At 35.3% G+C, this 23,646-nt stretch overlaps 2 protein-coding genes across 2 annotated transcripts; one reads left to right on the forward strand and one right to left on the reverse strand.

Moving 5' to 3' along the window:
• Nucleotides 1–7,595: 7,595 nt before the first annotated feature.
• Nucleotides 7,596–9,913, forward strand: LOC126597501 (uncharacterized). The gene is made up of 3 exons (XM_050264292.1): nt 7,596–8,630; nt 8,774–8,963; nt 9,075–9,913. Exons 1-3 carry the CDS (start codon nt 8,169–8,171, stop codon nt 9,647–9,649), a joined length of 1,227 nt encoding a protein of 408 aa, XP_050120249.1. The 5' UTR covers nt 7,596–8,168; the 3' UTR covers nt 9,650–9,913.
• A 5,591-nt stretch (nt 9,914–15,504) lies between these two features.
• LOC126595301 (uncharacterized) lies at nt 15,505–17,310 on the reverse strand. The gene is made up of 3 exons (XM_050261638.1): nt 16,953–17,310; nt 16,520–16,858; nt 15,505–15,516 (listed from the first exon to the last, which is right to left on the reverse strand). Exons 1-3 carry the CDS (start codon nt 17,256–17,258, stop codon nt 15,505–15,507), a joined length of 657 nt encoding a protein of 218 aa, XP_050117595.1. The 5' UTR covers nt 17,259–17,310.
• Nucleotides 17,311–23,646: the final 6,336 nt, after the last annotated feature.

Raw genomic sequence — 23,646 nt, forward strand, 5'->3', positions numbered from 1 at the left:
CATTTGTCTCCCCTCCCACCTTGAGCTCTTTAGAAACAGAGCTTATATTCTTTTGTCTATCTTAGCTTTTAGCTCTTTACCAACAAAGCTTTTTGCTTTTTAAAATTTTCTCTGAATTTTTCTATCAATTGTTTCACTGCATCTTATTTGATCTTTTATGTAAGTTTCAAATTTCCAACTGGAGCCGCGTACAACACTGTAGCGTTTCCCATAGTTGTGTACAATACTATGGCATTTCCCTGCACTGCCCCCAACCAATTTATTAGAAGAAAAACAAATGTCAATCAGAACGACAATGAAGGGCCTACTTTCATATGTCTATACTTAAAAAACATGATAGAAAATAAAAATAACAATTATGAAAATTGGTTGGCGTCCAAAGCAAGATATAGTTGGCAACGTATCTGCAAATGTAAATACACGAAAAAGATTGACAAATATTTTCAAAAGAAAAGGAAATTTCCACATATCTATCAACAGGAATGGGCATCCACATTTTTTCATACCAGCTCGTACATTGTTTTTTTCTGTGATCGTTCTCATCTGACCTTTGACCATATGCTACACTACACTTGTGCGCATATGTACCGTTTCTTTCATTAGCAAGTGTTAGTTGAGGGCGATTCACAATCTTACCTTTGATCATATGCTAAATCAGAAATTTTCATAACAATTACCATATTATTCAGTTTTCCTTGTTCATGAAGCCATCTAATCAACGCATCTTTCCTTTGAATATCTGCACATAACACCTATTTCATTTGATTAAAATTTAATTTCTAAAATTAACTAACATGTCAACGACACTATAAATAAATGATCACCTCATAAGTTGTAAATTGGTCAGTATAATCCATTACACATTCTTGTCCAACCTCATTGCCTCGATCAGAGGCATTACCGTATTCTTTTTCCTAAGAAAATGACAAAATTATATATACAGTAAAAAACTTTCACTAAGAATAATTGAACAAATCATAAGCAATTAGACTCCGAATTTAGATCAAAACAAATTTGAAATCTCACTTCATATTTTGTTAAACTGAATCCGAATTAAACTCGATTTATTAATTAACAAAGTCATATGTATAATCTTCCTAGTAAAACAAAGGTCTAAATTTTCCCAGTATATATAATCAATGATAGCACGACAACTAATGCCTACTTAATATGGGAGGACAAACTAGCACGGTAACAAATTGTAATATGAAGTGAAGGGTTTCGTATGGGAGGACAAACTAGCACGGCAACAACTTTTGCTTTCTAATATGCCAACCAAATTATCAATACTTCTATTTTGTACCCAAGAAATTTGGTGTCTACAACAATTTATTAATACTTTCTCTACAGCTGTTGCAGAAATTTTAACAAACTATGCGCAACTTGGGATTAACAAAAGAAAATTGAAACCCAAATATTCATCTTCTAAACTCTAAAAAAAATTGAAATCAAACGAAAAAAAAATATCCATAAATCGAGTTATACCTTAGTTAAAACTTCAACATCACCATCTATGGATAAAAAAAACTTAGGGTTTTAGCTAGAATGAATGTAGGATAAACTAGGAGTGATGGTAGGGTTTAATTATAAAGTGTGGTTTATTGATAAAATTTAGTTCTATTATTAATTTTATTTTGTACTTCATGGTAATTATGTAATAGGGTAAAAAAAACAATCAACTTTAATTAATTTCATGTATGAAAAGGTTACATAGGTTCAAATAAAATTTTCCTTTTGTCTTTCTTAATTATGGAATTAGATTGATGTGGAAATTATAGTCATTATAACTTTGTCAAATATTTGAGTCCAAAACAACTAAAATGGCCTAGAAAAACCCCAAACTGCCTAAAGAACTTGACTCTGAAAAATGTACATATAATAATCCAACTTCTAAAAGATGCTAGGCGGTGGTTTGGGGCCTAGCATCTAGGCAGCTAGGCGAACTAGGCAGATTTAAGTAAATTTATTTATATCATATAAATAAGTATTTGTTTATACTTAAAAAAAATACATAATTGAATTGGGATACATAAATTACAAAATAAAATGACATACTGATTAAAGCATTAGAACATATTGAAAATATGAGGAACAAGCATATAATGAGTGTTCATTCAAGTATTCAACAAGTTTTCTTACAATTTATTGAATAAAAATAAAATGCAAAATGAAAGTGATCGATTTTATGTCTAAGTGAGAGTTGTGACCAAGGCGGGCAAGACTAGCGCCTAGGCGGTTTAGGTGGGTGTTTAGGCGGTCTAGGTAGATACCTAAAGAGGTCTAGATGCCTTTTATTAATTTTCAAACATCTAGGAACTAATCGGCACGGTGACTAGATGCCTAGCGCCTAGCCGGATATTTTTAGAACAGTGATAGTAACATTGTCCATCTTCAACATTGATTGTAGGAGGTTGCTAGGAGACTTATGTGTAACATAACAGATATCCTTGTGTGTTTGCTTCTCTCCTCACGTGATACAAATGGATATATAGTCCTATTGCAAGTAAATTTTAACCAATAGTTGACAAGTGGTTCACATGTATATCCTCTCATTGGGAAACAAAATCATCGTTTCAAATTATGGAGGTAGGGCCTCCTAACCTAATGCAAATATTAAAGTGTGTCACCAAAGAAGGAACTTCTTTAATTAAATGTGTTACTTTTTTCTAATCAAGTCCGAAATGTAATTAATTCCAAATCTAAATTAAGCATTTGAATCCCCAAAAGCTAATAACAAGCCCATGTTCCCAAAAGCTTTAAAGAGAGAGTAATGAGTGTCAAAAAAAAAAAAAATCTCTAATTGCATTTGGACATCATCAAAAGAAGTTCACTAAAGTGACATCAATAGTATTGTCTCATCAAAGTCCTCACATAGAGAAAAAATTAATTAAACCCAAAGGGGGTTTAGTGCTTGGATTACTAATCCATGGGACATGATTTTGTTTCACTAATTATTCTTAAAGAGTTGGCTTTTCATCCTCTGAAGCATAAAAAAGAAGGAAAAGTTGATCGCAGTATTTGACAATGGGGAAACTTTGATGTGTGAAGGGAGGAACGCAGGTATCGTATGGTATTTGGACTTTGGAGAATGAAGATGCTGAGGTTTGGCAGGTATTTGAAAACTTTGGCACTCGCTTAGTTGCACAAAAATTTAGGTATAAAATAAGAAAAACTAATTAAAATGGCTTGAAAACTTTAAGTTTTAATCAAAAAGATAAAAATGTGTTGTAAGTAGATAGCACCATGAGTAACTTTTTAGTGTAAAATTGTCATTTTTCGTTAAAGTAAATAATACCAAAAGTGTTTCATTAAAACTCTTTATAAAATACGGTCTTCTTAGCATTTTTAATTAACTAAAACATGAAAAATGAGTTAAATAATAATAACAACTATGATTTTACCTTTTATATATGTTTTGAGGTGGGAAATAAAATTAGGATGGTCATGAATTACTACTAGAATTATGACCATAAACGTGTCATAATGTTTTGGTTTAGTCTAGGGAAGTAGCATAGCATCCCACTGATTATAATGTGAATCATTTTTCATCATTGTTCTTTCCAAAGCTGCAAAAACGTTGCCAAGACATATTTGGAAAATGCTACGCATACCATCTTTTTCAAATAAACTATATAATATGACGATTGATGATTAGATTCTATTTTTAATAAGAGTGCATTTTTACTCACCACCATGAATTATTGTGTATGTCACCATGCACCTCATCATTTGACACGCATTTTTTCACTTAACCATAGTAAAAAAAAAAATTCAAAATTAGAAAAGGAACATTTAATATTAAAGTTAACTATAGGTAGTTGAGAGAACATGTGTAAGATGATGAGGTGTGTGATGAGTATACACCAGAGATATGGTGGTAAGCAAAAACTACTCTCTTTTAATAAAGAAAAAGTTCAACTGTCAACCATCACATCATATGATTTATAAAAATTGTCTAAAAAGATGATCTCTCAAGCATCCACTCCCATGAGAAAATATTATAGGCCCTTCCTCCCTGCTTCCACCGGTTGACATATGGGTTGCATGCATGCTGATTTTATCTTTGTCCCCTTCTGCTTTTAATTCCATGACTTCTCACTTCTCAGGTTGATTGTACCCAAAATTGTACACAAAATCATAACTTTGTGTCCTCACCATATCTTAACTCCGATGAAAATTGACCAGACATGCGTACAACACAAGATTCACATATACATGCTCACTCTCACACTCACTGTAAATCTTGATTTAATTATTTTTACTGCTAATTATTTTCAAACAAAATATATAATTAAAGCAAATTGTGAGAATTTTAGGTCATTATATACATCATTTGTTTTTTCTCTTTGCGTCACCATCATTTCTTCCGGTTGGACTTGTCAAAAGAGATTGAGATTTACTAATAAGCATAAATATATGGCCCAAATTTATTTTTCAAAAAGAGTTGAAAAAGAAATATGTAAATAAGGACGATTTACAAAGAATATTGGTAATATGAGCAGAGGGCTACTGAATTCGCATTTGGATTTTATTTTACTAGCATAATTCTATTAGGAATTATCCTTATTACATAGGTTTAGCAAGAAGATAATAAACTCGTAACGACCGTTATGCAAAAGCGGAAAAAAATTATAATAAAGCTCGTTAATGGCCGTAATAAAACTCTGAGTGCTCTACCGCTACATCTATAAGTACTCAATTGGCTTCAAATGTAGAGATGTGTATTAAGAGATGTATATCAAGAATAAAATGCAATTAAGTCTCCCAGATGTTTTTGAGACAAACTGTTGAGCTCGAACAAAATATGACATGCAGCTGGTTCTTATCGTAATCTGATTGATATTATGAAAAATGATGATTTGGAAAGTAGTAGTTGAGGATGCATAATTTGCTCCCCGCAATGGACACTAATTGATTAAAAATGGAGCAATAACTTAAGTGCCTTTAATCATGAAGGGGTTTTCCTTGAATTGGTTTTTTTGTCCTATATATTATGGTGATAGATAAAGTGACATTCAATATCCATTTCTTTAGTTTGAGGTTTTGTGTTCAAATTTTATCAACATGAACAGAAGTTTATTATACGTTGTTAAGAGCATTTATCGTTATACCTAAGTATATATGTTCGATTTTGATCTCTTATATAATATCAATTGTATTAAGATAAAATAAAATAAAATAAGTTATATTATTTTTTCTTTTTTGAAAAAGAAAAAGAAAAAGTTATATTGTTGTTCTTTCGTAAAATAAATTAAACAATCGTCATTTTAATCATGGTTTATCTAAAAAAGACCAAGCAATGGTAAATTTATTTATTTATTTTTTTGAATAAACCATATTATCTACATTAAAGAGAGGGGGTGGCCTTAGCCTTACAATAGGCTAGCAACAATGTGGTTCAAAATTCGTCTTTGGCGAGAATCAAACATATGACCTTTCACTTACGAGTGAAAAAAAATATTACTAGAATGTAGTACAAAGTGACCACTAATAAACAATTTTATATTGGTTGTATAATGTTTAATCACGCATCTTTGACAGTTTCAAATACATCTTTTTTAACCAAATATATATATTTAAGGAGTCATAGATCAAAGGAACAAAACCCACAAAATACATGTGAAATAAAAGAAACCAACAATTATTATGATGGGAGATTTCTAAATGTGTTGAGTTCACATAGTACTCACGTCGTCTAGTAAACGTGTCGTGTTTGTCGTATTTGTTTTGTTTTCGTGTCGTACTCGTTGTCTTAACTGATTTTATCATGTCAAACCGGGCTCATAATAAGTAACTCAATAATATCCTGGCTAGTCAACCGGTAAACAATTTTATATTGGTTGTATAACGTTTAATCACGCATCTTTGACAGTTTCAAATACATCTTTTTTTAACCAAATATATTTATGTAAGGAGTTATAGGTCAAAGGAACAAAACCCACAAAATACATGTGAAATAAAAGAAACCAACAATTATTACGATGTGATATTTATAAATGTGTTCAGTTCACATAGTATAGTACTCACGTTGTCTAGTAAACGTGCCGTGTTTGTCGTACTTGTTTTGTTTTCGTGTCATACTCGTTATCTTAACATATTTTGTCATGTCAAATCCGTTATCGTAACAGGTTCTTAACAAGTGACTCAATAATATCCTGACTAGTCAACCGATTGTGTTATTTTGTGTTGGGTTAATAGGCAATAATTTGTTATGCCTAATGTACAGACTTGCCAAACGGGTCGTGTTCGTGTCGTTTATGTTTCTTGCCCGTTATCTTAACGGGTTCTTAACATGTGGATCAATAACGACTCAATTCGTTGATGAGTTCTTAATGGGTGATATGATAACGACCAAGCTCGTGAACGTGTTGACTCGAAACTTGTTATTTTTGTGTCATTTCGTGTTGAGTTAACAAGTCGTACAAGAAGTTATCAACCATAAACCATCTTTTTAAAGTATATTTATAGATCACATGATATGATAGTTATTTGTAGAATTCATTCTTTAAATTGTTAAATAGGAATCTAACCATTAATTGTCATATTATGTGATTTATAAAATCTAGTACAATAAGATGGTCTCACTAACATTTTTCAGAAGAAAAAATGTAATACAATCTAACTATTAATTGTCACATTATGTAATTTATAAAATCTAGTACAATAAGAGGGTCTCACTAACATTTTTCAGAAGAAAAAATGTAACAAAACTAAAAGTGAAAAAAGTGAAAAATAAAATCCAATTTCTTGTTCTTGTTCATTTTCTTCTTTAAAAAAGAAAAGAGAGTACAAACAAAAGGGTGAGTTACGTAGGAATATGATTATCTCTCCTCTTTTTTTCCGTCCATTTTCCTTTCTTCTTATTTGAACGGTTACGATTAAACCACATCAACATCTTATATTAATTTTTTATAACAAGAGAAAGATAAAATAGGAGAATGTGAGAGGAATGAATAAAAATGAATAGAAAAAATAGGGGAGAGAATCCTAATCCGAGTGATGTAGCTCAAAGCTCAAAAAGTTGGGGTGTGTGGTATCCATAACGGACAAGGATTGTCTGTCCTCCACTTCTGGTGCCCTTCCCGTGCCCTCCTGTTTGTGTGGTCATGTTTAAGCTACGTCAACATTTTATATTACTATTCATTTTTGTCTTATTATATCTATAAAAAAACAATATAAAATGTTAAAGTGACTTAACCGTAACCACATAAAATAAAAGGGCATAGAAAAGACACCGGAAGTGGAGGACATACCATCCTTGTCCATCCAAAACGACGTTCCTTTTTTGCAGTCAGTTAAAAATCACGAAATTCCAAAACCGACCCGGCGAACCAATGCGATCGCATCGCACCGTACACTTCCCCACACACCCCACTCGTCTCTCACACGACTCACCACACCCCTCCGTTTTCAAACCTTCAAAAACGTCCCACACAACCCCCTCGTGCAAGGCCAAGATAGTAATTTCGTAATTTTACCATCATCCGCGCCACGCTGGAAACTGCAATTTCTGGATAATTCCCGTCACGTCATATCGTACGTGGCATCCGATCCTAGTCAGCTCCCAGCTTCTCCTATAAAATGCCCAGAGCCCATCCCTCACCCCCAGTCCTTCACTCTCCATAAAACCCAGACCTCACAGCACACAGAAAAATCTGAAGGCTCTCCTTCCTCCTTAGCTAACAACCACCACAATCACCGTCGCCGGCGAAAACGATCGCCGGAAATGAATATTCCGGCAACCTTATTACTGACATCCACAAGAAATGTTCGTATATTCGATCATCGCCGTCACGTTTTCCACGACAAGCCATCAACGGAGGTCATACTCTTTTAGCTCGAGTTTTTCTGGTGAAAGAAATATTAACATTTTCTAGGGGAAAGAAGTGATTTTTATTTTTCGATTTTTGAGTTTTGGACCGGATTTAACCTTGTAGGCGTTGAGATATTTGAGTTTTTTGGGGTAGTGGAGGAGGAGGGTGAAAGTGTATGAAAGTAGGCATTAATTTCTGAATTGAGTTTTTGATTTTTGTATAAATTTCTGTGGGTTTCGATTTTTTGAATCCCAAAGTTTAATTAGGCTCTGAAAAATGAGCTGAAAGCTGAGAAATTAGGTAGGGCGGTGCGTCAGTGTCTTAGTAAATTGTATAGCTTGTAAAACCCGAGATATGCCATTTCCGATGAAGATCCAACCGATTGATATCGATTCCGAGAATTTGATCGAGCCGGCCCGGGTCGACTCGGCGAAACCGGTCTTGAAATCGCGGCTCAGGAGGCTCTTTGACCGGCAGTTCCCGAGCGTGCTTAGAATCTCTTCTGCGCATGAGAAGCAGCCTGCTACTGAGCCGCCTCCGCCGCAGCAGAACTACAATCTCAGCAAGGATGAAGGGACCATCGGCGCTGCGGCCGAGTTCGAGCCGAGTTCGGTTTGCTTGGCGAAGATGGTTCAGAATTTCATCGAAGAAAGCAACGAGAAGCAGCCTCCGCCGAAATGTGGACGGAACCGCTGCAATTGTTTTCACGGCAACGGCAATGACAGCTCCGACGACGAGCTCGATATCTTCGGTGGAGGTTTCGGTGATTCAATCTCCTCCGGTTCGTTCGGTGGCGACGCCTCCGATATTCTTAAGGTACAAAATTATAAATAATCGTTGCTTCGATTACAATTTTTGATTAGTAAATTGTTTTTGCATTTTCTCTCGGTTTCTTGGCAACCAAACAGAGAATATGAATATGAATATGAATATGGATGATTGATTGTTTGTTTAATCAGAGTCTGATTCCATGCGTGAGCGTCTCGGAGAGAAACCTCCTGGCCGATACGGCGAGGATCGTCGAAGCAAACAAGAATCTCAAACAAAAAGACGATTTGAGGAAGATGGTCGCCGACGGACTGCAATCCCTCGGCTACGATTCCTCCACCTGCAAATCCAAATGGGAGAAATCGTCGTCTTTCCCTGCCGGTAATTTACAATCCCATCCCACACGTTCTCAGAATCCAAACAGATTTAAGAAAAAAATTCAAATAAAAAGTACAAACAAAATTAAATTTGGTTGTGGCTTTTGGTCTTCAGGTGAGTACGAGTATATCGACGTGACGGTAGAGGGGGAAAGGTTGTTGATTGACATTGATTTCCGATCGGAATTTGAGGTCGCTCGATCCACTGGGGCCTACAAGGCCGTCCTCCAATCGCTGCCGTACATTTTTGTCGGAAAATCCGACCGTCTGGGCCAGATCATCTCCATCGTATCGGAGGCAGCCAGACAGAGCCTGAAGAAGAAAGGCATGCACTTCCCTCCGTGGCGGAAAGCCGAGTACATGCGCTCCAAGTGGCTCTCACCCTACACCCGAACCGCCGTTCCCCGTCCAGAAAATGACACCGCTCCGGCGTCGGAGAGCCCAGCGGTAATCTCTGACGCTCCGACCGAGGTCGACAATCTCAGCGATTGCGGTGAACTCGAGTTGATCTTCGGTGAAATCACATCGCAGCCGGAGAGCCATCTTCCGCTACCGTCGCCGGCGGGAAATTCAATTTCAGGTGAGAAGGCGGCGGTGGCTTGGCAGCCGCCTGCGATAAAGCCGAAGAGCGTTGAGAGAGGAGCGAGGATCGTGACCGGATTGGCATCGCTGCTCAAGGAGAAACCTTGAGGCAAATTTTGGATTTTTTTTTTAAATTTAAAATTTTCCGGAAAACAAAAAAAGGATATAAGTATTAAAAAAATAAAAGAAATATATATAAATGGGAGTTGGAATAGTAGAGTGGTAGTCGTACAGGCTTTTGAACTTTTGTCTTTTTCCTAAGTTTTCCCTTCCTTTTTTGTTAGCAAAGGGCATAAATGTAAGAAAGCGAGTAAATCTATGGACCATCATTATCTCTATGTAATAAAATAAAATTAGTTTTAAATACCAAAATAGACTGTTAATATTTTTGGGGAAATTTTCTATAGCACCTCGAAATAGTTGACGTTCCAATAATATGGTAGCACCATTTTTACTACAAGTACGATCGTTCATCTAGCACTAGATGACTGAACGATTTTGAATTTAATTAATATTTTAAGTGATCTTAAAACAAAATTGATAATTTTGTAACAATGAAGGCTTAAATAAAAAATGGTAAAATATTATTTTATAAAATTACATTATTGCTCTTAATATTTTTATTGTGATAGAAGATTAAACAGTCATTATATATATATATTTTAATTTTTTACTGATAAAAAGTGTTTTATTAATATATATTTTAGATGAAAGAAAAAGTTGAAAAAGTACACTGAGAATATCTGAATGAAAAAAATGTTGTTACTTAGAATTATGATCTAGTGGCATTGCTTTTCAAAAAGGCCTTAGATTCGATTATAGTTAACGATTAATTTGAATCATATAGTTGCTAGTTCATTGTGAGGCTAAGTCATTCATTCCCTTAGCGTAAATGATATCCTTTATAAAAAAAATATGAAAATAGTAATAGCATTTTTAGTATTTTAATTAAATTTCAGTTATGTCTTTAAATTTAATTAATTTACTTATTTTATGGTTTTTGGGCGGATATATTTTTGTCAAACGATTATTTTGTTAAATTAGATGTTAAATTAAGTAATTGAAGAAGTCCAAACTCATGTCGTGGTGCAAAAATAATATTTTTCTTGGTTATTGTAATAGAAGGCCATTTGCAGGTGGTGGGCATTTTGATGTAAGGTACTGTGCAGGGACGGTTTGTTGAAGGGGGAACAAAGGAGGATGAGAGTCTCTTTTCTCAATTTCCCATCTTTTTAGGGTATATTTTTGTCTTTTTCTAAAAAAGTAAATTATTAAAGAGGAGAGAGAGAGCGAAAGAGGTTGATGATGAAGATGACGGCAGGAGAGAGAGAGAGAGAGGGGGGCTCGTGGAGTCTCGAATGCTGTGACTGTTAGTGAGGGGTTAAATATTAATAATAATAATAATAAAGTTAATTAGGAAAATGGAAAATTATTGATTAGGATCGCGTGATATTCCCTCCCTGCCTTGGGAGGAATTTGATTAATTATGGAGTGTCGAAAACGCGTCTTTTGGTATAAGAGTTGAAAAAAGTGAAAACCAGTAAGCCAATTCCATCCGCGACCACCAGAAATAAGGAAAACAAACACTTCTCATCTGTTTTGTGTGTCAAGCTATTGCTTTGACTGACGACTCTCTCTCCCTCTCTTTCTCTCTTCACAAGCTGCTCTAACACGTGCAAGCCATTGAGAGGCTCTTGAGAACTTATATGTGTTCGGATTTTTTGGAAATTTTGCGTATGAAGCATTTGAGTGCAACCCGCAAACCAAGTGCTTGCTGCTGGCTAGTCCAAAGTATAATGAGTTCGATAATGCTTGTGTCCTCCTTATCGAGGAAGTTACTTATTTCTCACTTACGATTAATAAATTTTTTCCGTCCAAATATCATAATCGGAACCATAGAGGACACAAGCATTATCCTAATGAGTTTATTGAGCATTTGTTTTACTCATCTTGGAGTTAAAATAGAATGTTTATTTTACTAGATAATTTAACATATTATGGTATTAAATTGGATCAATCGAATTTTATTTGAATGTGTGATTCAAATTTGAAATTTTGATAGTTGGTGGAGAATGCTAGCAATTTTCTTATTTGAACCTTCTCACTCTATTTTATCGGTTGTCATTATCATTCTGCAATGTTTCATGATGATCGGAACAACCTATCTTCTAGCATCCTTTATATATGTGTTGACCTTAAAAACTATTTAGCCTACGGGGCTTACAGGCCGAATAACTAATGAACTAACTATGTCATTCTGGTGAATGTAGGTGTGCTAACTCACCACTGAGCTCGGCGGATAAGTAAAATGATTGTGTAGGTGGCGTCGAATGCGCTGCTGACTCCTATATCTAAGCGATCACGGCCGAGGAAGGAACTTGTCCCTTGAAGACATGGTTGTTAGTTATTGCGAAGTTCAGAATTGTCTGCACCAAGTTCGGCTACCTCAATTATATTTGTGAAAATATAGATACACCGAATCGGTATCAAAATGTATGACCACAAATACTCGAAAGAGATGAGTGTCTTAACTGTAAATTGTTCGGCCATTAGAATGCCGAACTCTGAAGTTCACATGGGAATATCTTACCATAGACGTGTTCGGCTTTCAATGTGTCAAACATTAAGTAACCTGGTAATACCCCGCTTCGCTCAAAAGGCTGATGAAATGACCTCCCTCTCACTAACAGAGACTTGGATAGATAGTTAGCCGAACTTGAGGCAATGCTGTTACTCTAAACTGAATGTGCTCCTTAATCGTCTAACTTTATGGGTCCAGTCCTGTCGCTGTTTGCAACACAATACTGTTAATCCAGATTGAAAATATGCTGACAAAGTTAAGGAAGTTAGTGTTTTCTCAAAGATTTGAGAGGGTTTCGTGTAGAGCGAGAATCTACACATGGCAGTTTTGTGTGTTAAGTTAAAGGTCATTTGAATGTTGCAGAACCACTTCTATTTGTTGGGGTGAATTTTGTGCTAATCACTCACATCGAAGTAGAGTCCTATATAGATTGTACCTCTTCAGCGTCTCTTGATCCAATTTCTTATAAGATAATCCTAATCCACGCATAGCCTTCAGTTACTCTTACTAGAATTAGGACTCTAAACCCAATCTTTTTTTCTGCATTCGATTCACTCCCAATTTGATCACACATGAGCCTTGATTCTTGGATTATTACGAATCTTCTCAAAGCTCATCTTGATCCTTAATAATTTCACACATATTAGGACTCAGCCGAATCATACTGCCAGATTTCTTAAGAGTCATTCTTCTCTTAGGACTCAGTCGTAACACACCGGGCTAGTCTTGATCCAATTTAGAAGAATAATAATTGGGCCGAAGATCATCAACCAATATCAGGCTCATGACTTTATGCGGCCCAAGCCCAATATTTTGGGTCCAAACAGTTTGAAAAAAAAAAAGAATAACTCGAAAGTAAGACAATAATTAGTGTCAAATCCAAGATTCTAATCTTGGGAGGTCCCAGTGTAAAAGACATTAATTTTATTTAAACAGTATTGCGCATGAAGGTGTGCAAATATTTTCAACTCCTAAGTTAGGAATTTTGTCGAGTATTTGGTGGGTCTATTGTCATATGTTGAAGCAATTTTCTCAATTATTTCAAAACCCTTGCCAAGTGATGTTGAGACCCCCTATCAAGTTTTGTTGACATGTCCTGCCACATGCTGCCAAGATATGCTTAGAAGGAATTTCATCAAACACTTGGTAGGCACTAAATGGACTTTTACAAGACATTCAGATGGTCTCTTAAGGACCTTCAGAGACACTTTTACTGGCCTTCAGTGGTTTCTGAGACCACCCAGGTCCATACGAGGTTGGTGTCTAACTAGGCATGTACTTGAGACTTCATGCTATAAAGTTGTTAATTTGCCAACTTGCCTCTAGCAGTTGGAAAGTACTTCAGGAAAAAGTGCTCGCCTCTTTGCTAACGGTCAAACCAAGTTGTTGAGCGGTTGTCCATAGCGCTCGGAACTGACTCTTCTAGTTTTATTGGACTTTGGTTGTCATTTTCCTCTTTGGATCTTCTTTCCGCCTTTCTCATGCTTTCACTATCTTATGGGGGTCTAAAAAGAACTTGTGTTAACAGTTTAGATACCAAATTATTTGTGGCTAAGTTTATTTACAAGGGTTGCGTCTATAATAATCTATCATTTTAATGCTTTTATGGAAAATTTAAATCCATATAGTCATTCTTAATTAGTACCAAGACTAAAATATCGATCCTTCTCCATTTACTTTCAATAGTTTCCATAATAATATCATGGGAAGTGGAGTGTGGCACATATTTTAAGTGGAGTGTGTTACATATGTTCAGTGGAGCATGTGACGCGATATGGTACAAGTGTTATTACTTAAATATATGATCAAAATGAGTTGAGTTGAGCGTGTGACAAATTTGAAGCTTATTTTATAAGGAAAACTAATAAAAATGGTTTGAAAATTTTGAGTTTTAACGATAAGGATAAAATAAAGGGTAAAGTGAATAGTACCAGGATTGACTTTTTAGTGTAAAAATGTGGTTTTTCGTTAAAATGAACAGTAACAGAAGCATTTCGTTAAGGTTCCATATTTTATATGCTTGGAGTTGAAGCCTTTTGAGAAAATGTGGCTAAACACACGCTTTGGAGTCATATAACCTTTAAACGATTAAGGAAATATGCATCATGACTATTTAGAGACTAATTCCCTTCTCATTGCGCTAAATGGGTGATATGTTTTGCCCAAATTTATTTTATAATAAACTAAAAACAAATCCAACAATTTTTTTTAAATTTACATAAAAATATTTTAAAAACTCAATTGGAGAAAAATATAAAACGTTATCTATGGATTTGTTGATTTTTAGTTGTTAAATTTCTTTTATGATTTTCTTGAATTACAATGTTAGGTGTCCTTTTTTTTCTTCTAAGTATTGGACTTGTAGTGTTTCTACAAAGTACAATATCATCAAGGCTCTATGTAAAAAATTATTTTCTTCTTATATGTGTGTATGTCTGTGTGCGTGCGCTCAATAATACAATCTCGTAGTGTTGAGAGGATAGCAAAACGTTAAAAAAGATCAAAGTACAACATAGGCTGGTTTTTAAAAGACATCTCATTTGAAAATGTTCTTAGTTACTTATTAAAATGGTAGCTTGATACGATTTCAACATAAACTACGTGTTGGCTAATAGCGATTTGACTATTGTTTTGGAATTGATATTGTTACAGTTAGTCTAATCTCATAAATAGTCGTTGTTAACGCTTTTAAAGAACCACCATATTCTCCCTTCTTTATTTTAGAAAATTTATAGAGCATCATTTTTGTAGAAAGCAAATAGAAACCCCATTATTATAGATAATTGAAATTAGCATTCTAAAATTCTCCTTATGCACTCAAAACTTTCGATATTTAAAAAAAAACTTGTAAGAACTATGCTATGAGATTTATAGAATGTTAATAGTAATTTCTTATTATATGAAGTAAATTACATATATGATTAAAAAAATATAATCTTCTTAGTTCAAATAAAAATATTTTTGGTCCAAAATGATTTGTGGTGGGACTCTTGTAATCCATTATGTTTGGTAAAATATATGATCATATTATTGCTATGATAATTAAATCTTATATTTTAAGAAGTGGGTGGGGTCGGTTACAAAGCTATCCCCAAAAAGGCCAAAAGAGGGGTTGTGATTGTGGGGCCCATAGTCCTTTTTCTTATTTTTTTTGGGTGATAAGACTAATGCTCTTTACAAAGCAAAAACTTAAAAAAAAAAAAAAAATTGCCCTAAAAGCAACTTCCCATGAAAGCAATTATAGCCTCCCCTCATGAAAGCAACGTCCCACTTACCCTTTTTATTTTTCTCTCTCCTCTCTCTCTCTCTCAAGACATGAAGTATGATTCTCTCCATTTTATATTATTATCTCTTTCTATCGATTACTTTCACATTCCTCTTTTTATCTTATTTTCTGTATAAAAAATTTAAAATAAAATGTAAACATAATGTAATTATAACTATTTAAGTAGAAGGAGATAGAAGAAGATAGATTAAGAAATGAGAGAATCCTACTTAGAAGGAGATTGCTTGGGATCGGTGGATTTCATTTTCTCACACAAGTTTGCCCAGACCAAACGAAACCGGGTGTTTGGAGACAGGGATAAGGGGCATGCAGCCTCGACTTTCAGTTGGTGGATTCCACATTGTTTGGATGTAGGGTTAGGATATTCTTTGTACATATGCTGTTAGGTATTCGGCCTTTTCTTTTTCTTTCTTATTTTGTTTTTGTTTGGGCACAAAATTTGAGGAGTGTACAAAAACCAAAACCCTTCGAGGGTTCACGAAAAGCTCTTATCCAATCATGATTTGACATGTCAGTGCAGTGGGACTGCCCCGCCCTGCCCTCTTCAGTCATGTATTTTATCCTCTAATGACATGGAGCCAGTGGTTTTGAGCCCTCTAGCCATCCAAGATTCTTTAAAATATTAATATTTTAATAAACAGTATAGGACCATATTTGCCTCCGTCTCCAACCGAGGGCCAGAGGGCCAAAGGGCTCGTTTTAGCCCTGTCACAAAAAACCGTCTCCAACCAAGGGCCAAAGGGCCATAGGACCAAACATAATTTATTATTTAAATTTAAAAACTACAACAACTTAAATTTAAAAACAACAACTTATATTTAAACACTACAAATTAAATTTAAAAACAACATTAACTTAAATTTAAAAATTACAACGACTTAAATTTAATATCCATAATTAATATCATCTTCATCATCCGCCATTGTAGGAGTATAGTCAAAGGTAAACAATTGCCGCCGAGCCATAATGTCTTTTTTTTTCCTATCAAAATAGGCCTACTCATTGGAGTGTAATCCGAAGTGTTCCTTTCCATATTCTTATCATCCATCTCTTCTTGTATTTGTTTGGCTCGCTCTTCATGTCTACATTTCCTTTCTTCCGCCTCACGGACATTTTGCTCCGCCAGTAATCGAAATGAGGCCGCCACTTCATGTTGAGCGGCGTAATCAGCATTTGCCTTGCCCTTTTCCCTCAACCTTCGGGCCTTGTTTCGTCCCATAGCCCTAGGTAAAGAAATTTCGGACGGAGTCGGATTTTCTACCCTTGTTTGTTGAATGGTAGGAGATCCATCTTCATTCATATCTACAGATGGGGATGCAGCTTCCAAAGGATCCACTCTATGTTGAGGTGGATCTTCAAATAACACCCACCCTTTACAAATTTCCCAACAACCGTGAAACTGAAAGGGTTTTGAGTTGCCCTCCATATACAATTCCTCCGCTTGGCGTACCTAGAAAATATAATTAAAAAAATTTTAGGAAATTAATTCACGAAATTAAATGTAATATAATTAAACATTTAAAATAAACTGTAAAAACACTAACTTCGTCATAGTAATTGGCGCCGCTTTCATGTCTACGTGCTGCTGCTGATAGTGCTTGATGCCATTTATTCAAACTTGGATGAAGATGTTTCTTCCATCTTGAAGAACAACTTTCGTGGTTTCGGGTATTCGGTGGAGTGGTGCCTTCGTAGAACTCTAAGTATTTTTTGGACACACGAGTCCAAACACCTTCACTTGTTTGAGAAATCCCCCTCACACTATCTTCTGAGATCCATCTATAAGCCTTGCAAAGAGCTTCATCTTCTTTTCGGGTCCAAGCCCTACCTTTCATTGCAGATGAGGCCATTTTTTTTGAAAAAAAATGAAGGAAATATTGAAGGAAATATTGCAAATGAAGTGAAGAAATATTATAGATGAAGGAAATATTGAAAAATTGAAACAAATATTATAGATGAAGGAAATATTGAAAAATTGAAACAAATATTATAGATGAAGGAAATATTGGAAAATATATTGAAGGAAATATTGAAAAATATTGAAGAAGGAAATATTGCAAATGAAGTGAAGAATTGAAAGAACTTCACCATATTTATAGAAGAAAAAAATGTTTAAAATAAATTAAAAAAAAAAAAAAAAAAAAAAAAACCAACGGCTAGCTGACTCAGCTAGCCGTTAGATTAAAAAACATTTCAAACTATTAGTGTCGGTTATAACCGACACTAATAGCAGAACTATTAAAAAAAAAAAAAACCCTTTAATGCTGTCGGTTTTAACCGACAGCAATAGGAACTATTAAAAAAAAAAATAGCCAGCCCTCTCTGATCCCGTGGGACCCTCCCAGATTCCAGAGCCCTCTGGCCTAGCCCTCGGTTGGAGACGGTTTTAGGGCTATTTTCGGCCCTCTGGCCCTCTGGACCCTTCGGTTGGAGATGGCCTTAGGGCCCTCCTATTTTTCACACTTCCTTTTGCTTTTTGGCCTAATCGGATAAATGATCCCCGTGGTCATAAGGTATTTGGATGATAGCCCCTGTGGGAAAAAAATTCGGATTTAAACCCCTGTGGTCTAAGTCTGTTAGGATTTATGCCCTTCTGTTAAATAATGTTGACGTGGCTGCCACATATATGCCACGTGGCTGCCAAATGTCTGCCACGTGGCAAAAATAATAAATTTTAATTTTTTTTTTAAAACCTGAATTTTTACAAAAAAAAAAAAAAAAAAAAAAAAAACCCAGAAGCTCCCCCCGCCCTCCGCCCGTTCCCCCCCCCCCCGGCCAGACTTCTTCTTCTTCTTCCCGCCGGAGACCAGCTCCCCCCCCCCGGAGCCCTCTCCCCGCGCGACCCTCCTCCCTCTCCTTCTTCCTTCTTCTTCTTCTTCCCGCCAGTCTCCCCGCGCGACTCCTCCCTCTCCCTTCTTCTTCTTCTTCTTCTTCTTCTTCTTCTTCTTCTTCTTCTTCTTCCCGCCGGAGACCAGCTCCCCCTTCGCCGGAGCCCTCTCCCCGCGCGACCCTCCTCCCTTCTTCTTCTTCTTCTTCCCGCCTGAGACCAGCTCCCCCCTCGCCGGAGCCCTCTCCCTGCGCGACCCTCCTCCCTCTCCCTTTTCCTTCTTCTTCTTCTTGCAGATCTGGGTTTTTTTTTTTTTTTTTTTTGTAAAAATTCAGGTTTAAAAAAAAAAATTAAAAATTATTATTTTTGCCACGTGGCAGACATTTGGCAGCCACGTGGCATATATGTGGCAGCCACATCAACATTATTTAACAGAAGGGCATAAATCCTAACAGATTTAGACCACAGAGGTTTAAATCCGAATTTTTTTACCACAGGGGCTATCATTCGAATACCTTATGACCACGGGGACCATTTATCCGATTAGGCCTTTTCTTTTTTACTCTTGTAATTTGATCAATCCCATTTCTTTATTCAAGTTATAAATATTCTGTCACCATGTAATTTCACAAATTACATTATCAGCAGATTCCTTCACTGCGCATTTTCTAGAGTACTTACAATGTTCTAGATTTGGATTTAGCCATTTGTTTAAAATATGTTATTTCTTCTACTCAAATTTGAATTTTTATTTTCGTAATTGTAATAAATTTAATGTAAAATATCGTTTGTATGAAGAAAAAAAAAGATGCAAAGCCTGCAATTTTGGGGAGGGGGTGGATATGGTTTTGGGGGATTTATTTTGTAGGATTCAAGGTTAATATGGCTAACAGCGTTCTCAAGAATGTATTGCATAAAAATGAAAATGCTTTTAGACCGAACTAAACCAAGCCACACCAACCCTAACTGTAGAACGATTTTCTCTTTTCCTTTTGAGTGAAAAAAGATTCAAACTCTTCCTAAATGGTGAAGGTTCCATGGAGAAGAAAAATACCACCTCCACTAAGATGTCGAATGATAATGCAAGCAACTTTTTATCTTTCATCTTCTTCCTTTTCCATTTCTTCTGTAATTTGAGTAAATGCATGACAAGTGTCCATGATGAATGACACAGACCAGACCAATGATAAAAGTTAAAATTACACAACTATGTTTCCTTGCAACGTTATGTACACGTATCATACTAAATATCAAGACCAGAACAAGAATATAGATTGAAGTCATAGTGAAAGATACGTTATTGATGGTAAGGTAGTGCTTTGTTACTCCACAAATAAATCTCTCAACAAGTTTTTATTTTAGCATATCTTAAATAAAGACAGCTTCCATCACTTTAATGGGGACAGATGATCTCTATGGACTTTGAATGCTTCTTGCTTGACTTTTAGCTTCAAACCAACAAGTTCTTTTACCACCGTTCATTTTTCGGCCTTTTTTTTTTTTTTTTTTTAACTGCAAAATCCGATCGATTCATAATTGAAATGCTGTCACAAATAAAAAAATCTTACTTTTATTACATATTTGTACAATTAATTATATTATTTTTAATACAAATAGAACTCACATGTGTTAGTATGTCATTTCTTTTTTAGAAAAATAGTACACATATATAGTAAGTGTAACATTACTCATCATAAATTAAAACAATCGATATTTTCACTTTAACTATACTAGCCTCCATGAACGAGCTCAAGCGAGTGCAAAAGACATTTTTTGAATCACGGGGTGCTACGCACGATTTACATATTTTAAATGTATTTATTAATGTAGATAGAAATGAATAATAAATACATTTAATAAAAGTGGTCTTTTAAAGCAGTTGAATCCATATTAATAAAAGCGATCTTTCAATTTCCATCTACATTTTATTAAATTTACATAAGATTAGAAAAAATAATATTTAATAAACAACTAATTGCTAACCCATTATGAGTCTAAGCCCAATCCCTCTCCTTAGAGCAAGTCCAGCCTTGCATGTAGGCCGAGGGACAGGGGAGAAGAAAGGGCCCGAGGGCCTGTCAATCAGCTCCAGCCATGAAGAGCCCGAGCTCGTGGAGAAGGCCCGAGCAGAAGGCCTGTCAATTTGTGACAGCCCGTGAGCTCGAGCTCTTCACCGATTTTTTATTTTTTTCTGTCAGGCGCGTGCACCCCACTCGCGCGTGGGGGCGCGTCGCCCGACAACTTTTCAGAAAAATCAGGCGCCTTTTGCAGTGCTCTCAGTTACCGTTGGGAAGCCACGTGGCTTCCCACTGTCCGTTCGATCTCAACGGCTCCTTCATTTGGACCGTTGGATCTCAACGGTAAAAAAAATAAAACAAATCTTATTTAATATCAACCGTTCGATCTAAGATCAACGGTCGATATTAATATGCTTTATAAATAAAGAAAAAATAGTTTTAAAATTAAGAAAAGTTACCGTTGTGACACGTGGCACAATCTGGAGTGTTGGAATTCAAATTTTTTTATATCCAACGGTAGAGATTAATTATTTGATTTTTTTTTAAATGGAAAAAATCCGAAAAAATTGTAAAAAATCTGAATTTTTTTTTGTAAAAAATTGTTTTTACTTTTCTATAAATACCACTTCTTCTCCATCTACCTTACACCACAATTTCATATTTTCTCAACCACTTTCAATCAAATTCCTATCTTTCTCTCAAAGTTTCAATCCAATTTTTTTTCCACAAAATGACTACTGATGCAGGTACGAATTGGTCGCTTCTTGAAGATGTTGCGTTGTCCACTAGTTGGGTTGAAGTTACTCATAATTCCCTTACGGGTAATGAGATGCAGTTGCGAGAAATGTGGAGTTTAATTCATACCAAATTTCTTGAGCAAATGAGTGAGAAAAGAACCAAAGAATCGATGTCCAGTCGTTGGAAAATACTTAGCCATTCGTTAAAAATCTGATCGAAATCTATCCTCAAAGATTCTGAAAAGATAATGACACGTGGCACGATCGTATTGGATAAAAATCTTATTGAAATCGATCTCCAATAATTATCTTTTCGGATAATGACACGTGGCGCAATTTTGAATGAGTTAAAATCTGATCGAAATCTATCGTCAAAGATTCTCAAAAGATAACGACACATGGCACGATGACATTGGATAAAAATCTTATCGAAATCCATCACTAAATAATTGTTTTTTTTTATAAAATGACACGTGGTGCAACGAGAACGATTTAAAAAATCTTATCCGAAATTACAAATAATTTTATTTTGTATTATTTAAACAAACAAAAAAAACTAATATTTTATTGCCTATTGCCTGGGGGGAAGGCTCCAAGGGTGGAGATGCAAATGGCAATTACTGTTCATTAATGGTAGTTACTATTCATTAAAGACAGTTACTGTTCAAAAGGGTGGATTCAATAGTGGATTGCCAGGGAGTAGGGCTCCATGGGTGGGGTTGCTCTTAGAGCAACTCCAGCCTTCGTTTTTGGACGGGGGACGGGCTGCAGGAAGGGGCCCGAGGGCCTGTTGATTCTTCTCCAGCCATGGAGGGCCCGAGTGAGAGTGGGAGCCCGAGCACAAGGGGGGTGGATAGTTGACAGGCCTGCAGCCCGAGGGCCAAGGCATTTTTTTATTGTTTTTTGTGTCAGCCCGAGGCCCTACAGCCCCATTTCCCTGTTTTTTTTATTTTTTATATTATTTAAACAAACAAAAAAAAACTACTATTTTATTACCTATTGCCAGGGGGAGAGCTCCAAGGGTGGAGATCCAAAAGGTAATTACTGTTTATTAATGGTAGTTACTATTCATTAAAGGCAATTACTGTTCAATAGTGGATTGCCAGGGGGATGGCTCCAAGGGTGGAGTTGCTCTTAGTGTAGATAACATCGTTTGTTAAAAAATAATAACAATCATTTGACAACTAATTGAATCACATCATTATGCGCCTCTTAAGTGGCACTACGCTCCTCTTAAGTGTTTAAAAATTGAGAAATAATATTTAATAAACAACCTCGTGCAAAAGGTGTATTTTTGAATCACAGCGCACTACGATCGACTTAGTCATTTTAAATGTATTTATATGCGTGAATTGCTTCAAAAATTTTTTATGTTGTTATTTTCTTTTTTTATCACCGGCGCTACTCGCCTCTTAAGATGTTTTGAACACAATATTCATGATTTTTCTTATTTTTTCTTATATTTTTCTTCCCCATCACTTGGGCACCATCAACTTTGTAATTTGTTTATTATTTTCTCTCTTCCCTTTCATTTTTTATTCTTTTCTCTCTCCCTATTTATATTTATATTATATTTTATGATGACCAAATTACCAACTTACCCTTGTATGATTTGATATATTATTTTGATCAGGTTTTACATTTTTTTGGCTGAGAGACAGTTTGGTCCAAAGTTTTTTGTCGAAGCCGGTGACACCAAAATGGAGCTCTGGCTTTATATATTAACTATATTGACCATGATCAAGAATCAAAGTCCACGTTGGTGAAGACAAATTGGTCTCAATCAAACTCCGTAGAAATTAATGTTTCATGGCCTTATATTAAAGGTCGAAGGACCTACTAAAATAAATGTTTTTTTTTCCTTGCTTAGACCAATGAAGTTGAAAACAACCCAATTTGGTTATTTGTATTTAGGGGATAAGCCAATGAAATCCACCTATTCCCAAGGGATTTTCTAGGCTTGAACATGTACAAAATAAGAAACAAAAATTGATTAATTTACATACACTATTTTACTAGTATTTTGATCGTCTACTTGTATGTTCGTTTTGAAATGGTGCTTAGAGTTCGAACCGCATATTTGATGAGATATATTTATTGTTTTTCTAATATAAAGAGATAAAATAAATTATTTATCATTCGTGAGATTTGAATTCAGACATTGAGGGCTCATTTAGTGCCTAGATTTGAGATGGACCTTGCATCAACTTATGAATAAGTTGGACTACTCTCCATATTGCCAATTGATTTTATAGTGGAACCTCAACTTTCTCATAGTATTAGAGCAGTTTGTCCCATACATGATCCACGTCACCTCATTTGTGTTGTTCACATGTTGGGCTTGAAAATTTGTCACACGTGAGGGTACGTATTGAGAATTACTCTCACATTACTGAAATGAGAGACCTTGCACAATTTTGCAATTAAATTGAACTATTTTGTATATTGTCAATTCGTTTTATATTGAAACTTCAACTTTTTTCACTTAAGCTATGTTGAATTAAAAAATTAAGATAGAGGTGAATAGTTTTTCAATATCAATAAGGTAATAGTTATGTGGTTTTGATATTTTGCAATTTTTTAAAAACTAAAAAGAATAATTTTTCTTCATAAGTAATTTATTTTTTATGTAACAACCCGTCCCCAATTATTACAA

This window comes from Malus sylvestris, chromosome 13 (genome assembly GCF_916048215.2).
Source record: "Malus sylvestris chromosome 13, drMalSylv7.2, whole genome shotgun sequence".
Lineage (NCBI taxonomy): Eukaryota > Viridiplantae > Streptophyta > Magnoliopsida > Rosales > Rosaceae > Malus > Malus sylvestris.

What these genes read in the sequence shown, in the direction of transcription:
- LOC126595301 (XM_050261638.1), bottom strand. Translation starts at nt 17,258, where the DNA reads ATGGCCTCATCTGCAATGAAAGGTAGGGCTTGGACCCGAAAAGAAGAT. An exon ending in GCGCCAATTACTATGACGAA is followed by an intron (nt 16,859 to 16,952) that starts GTTAGTGTTTTT and finishes TATATTTTCTAG; the next exon opens with GTACGCCAAGCGGAGGAATT.
- LOC126597501 (XM_050264292.1), top strand. Translation starts at nt 8,169, where the DNA reads ATGCCATTTCCGATGAAGATCCAACCGATTGATATCGATTCCGAGAAT. An exon ending in ACGCCTCCGATATTCTTAAG is followed by an intron (nt 8,631 to 8,773) that starts GTACAAAATTAT and finishes TTGTTTAATCAG; the next exon opens with AGTCTGATTCCATGCGTGAG. An exon ending in ATCGTCGTCTTTCCCTGCCG is followed by an intron (nt 8,964 to 9,074) that starts GTAATTTACAAT and finishes TTTGGTCTTCAG; the next exon opens with GTGAGTACGAGTATATCGAC.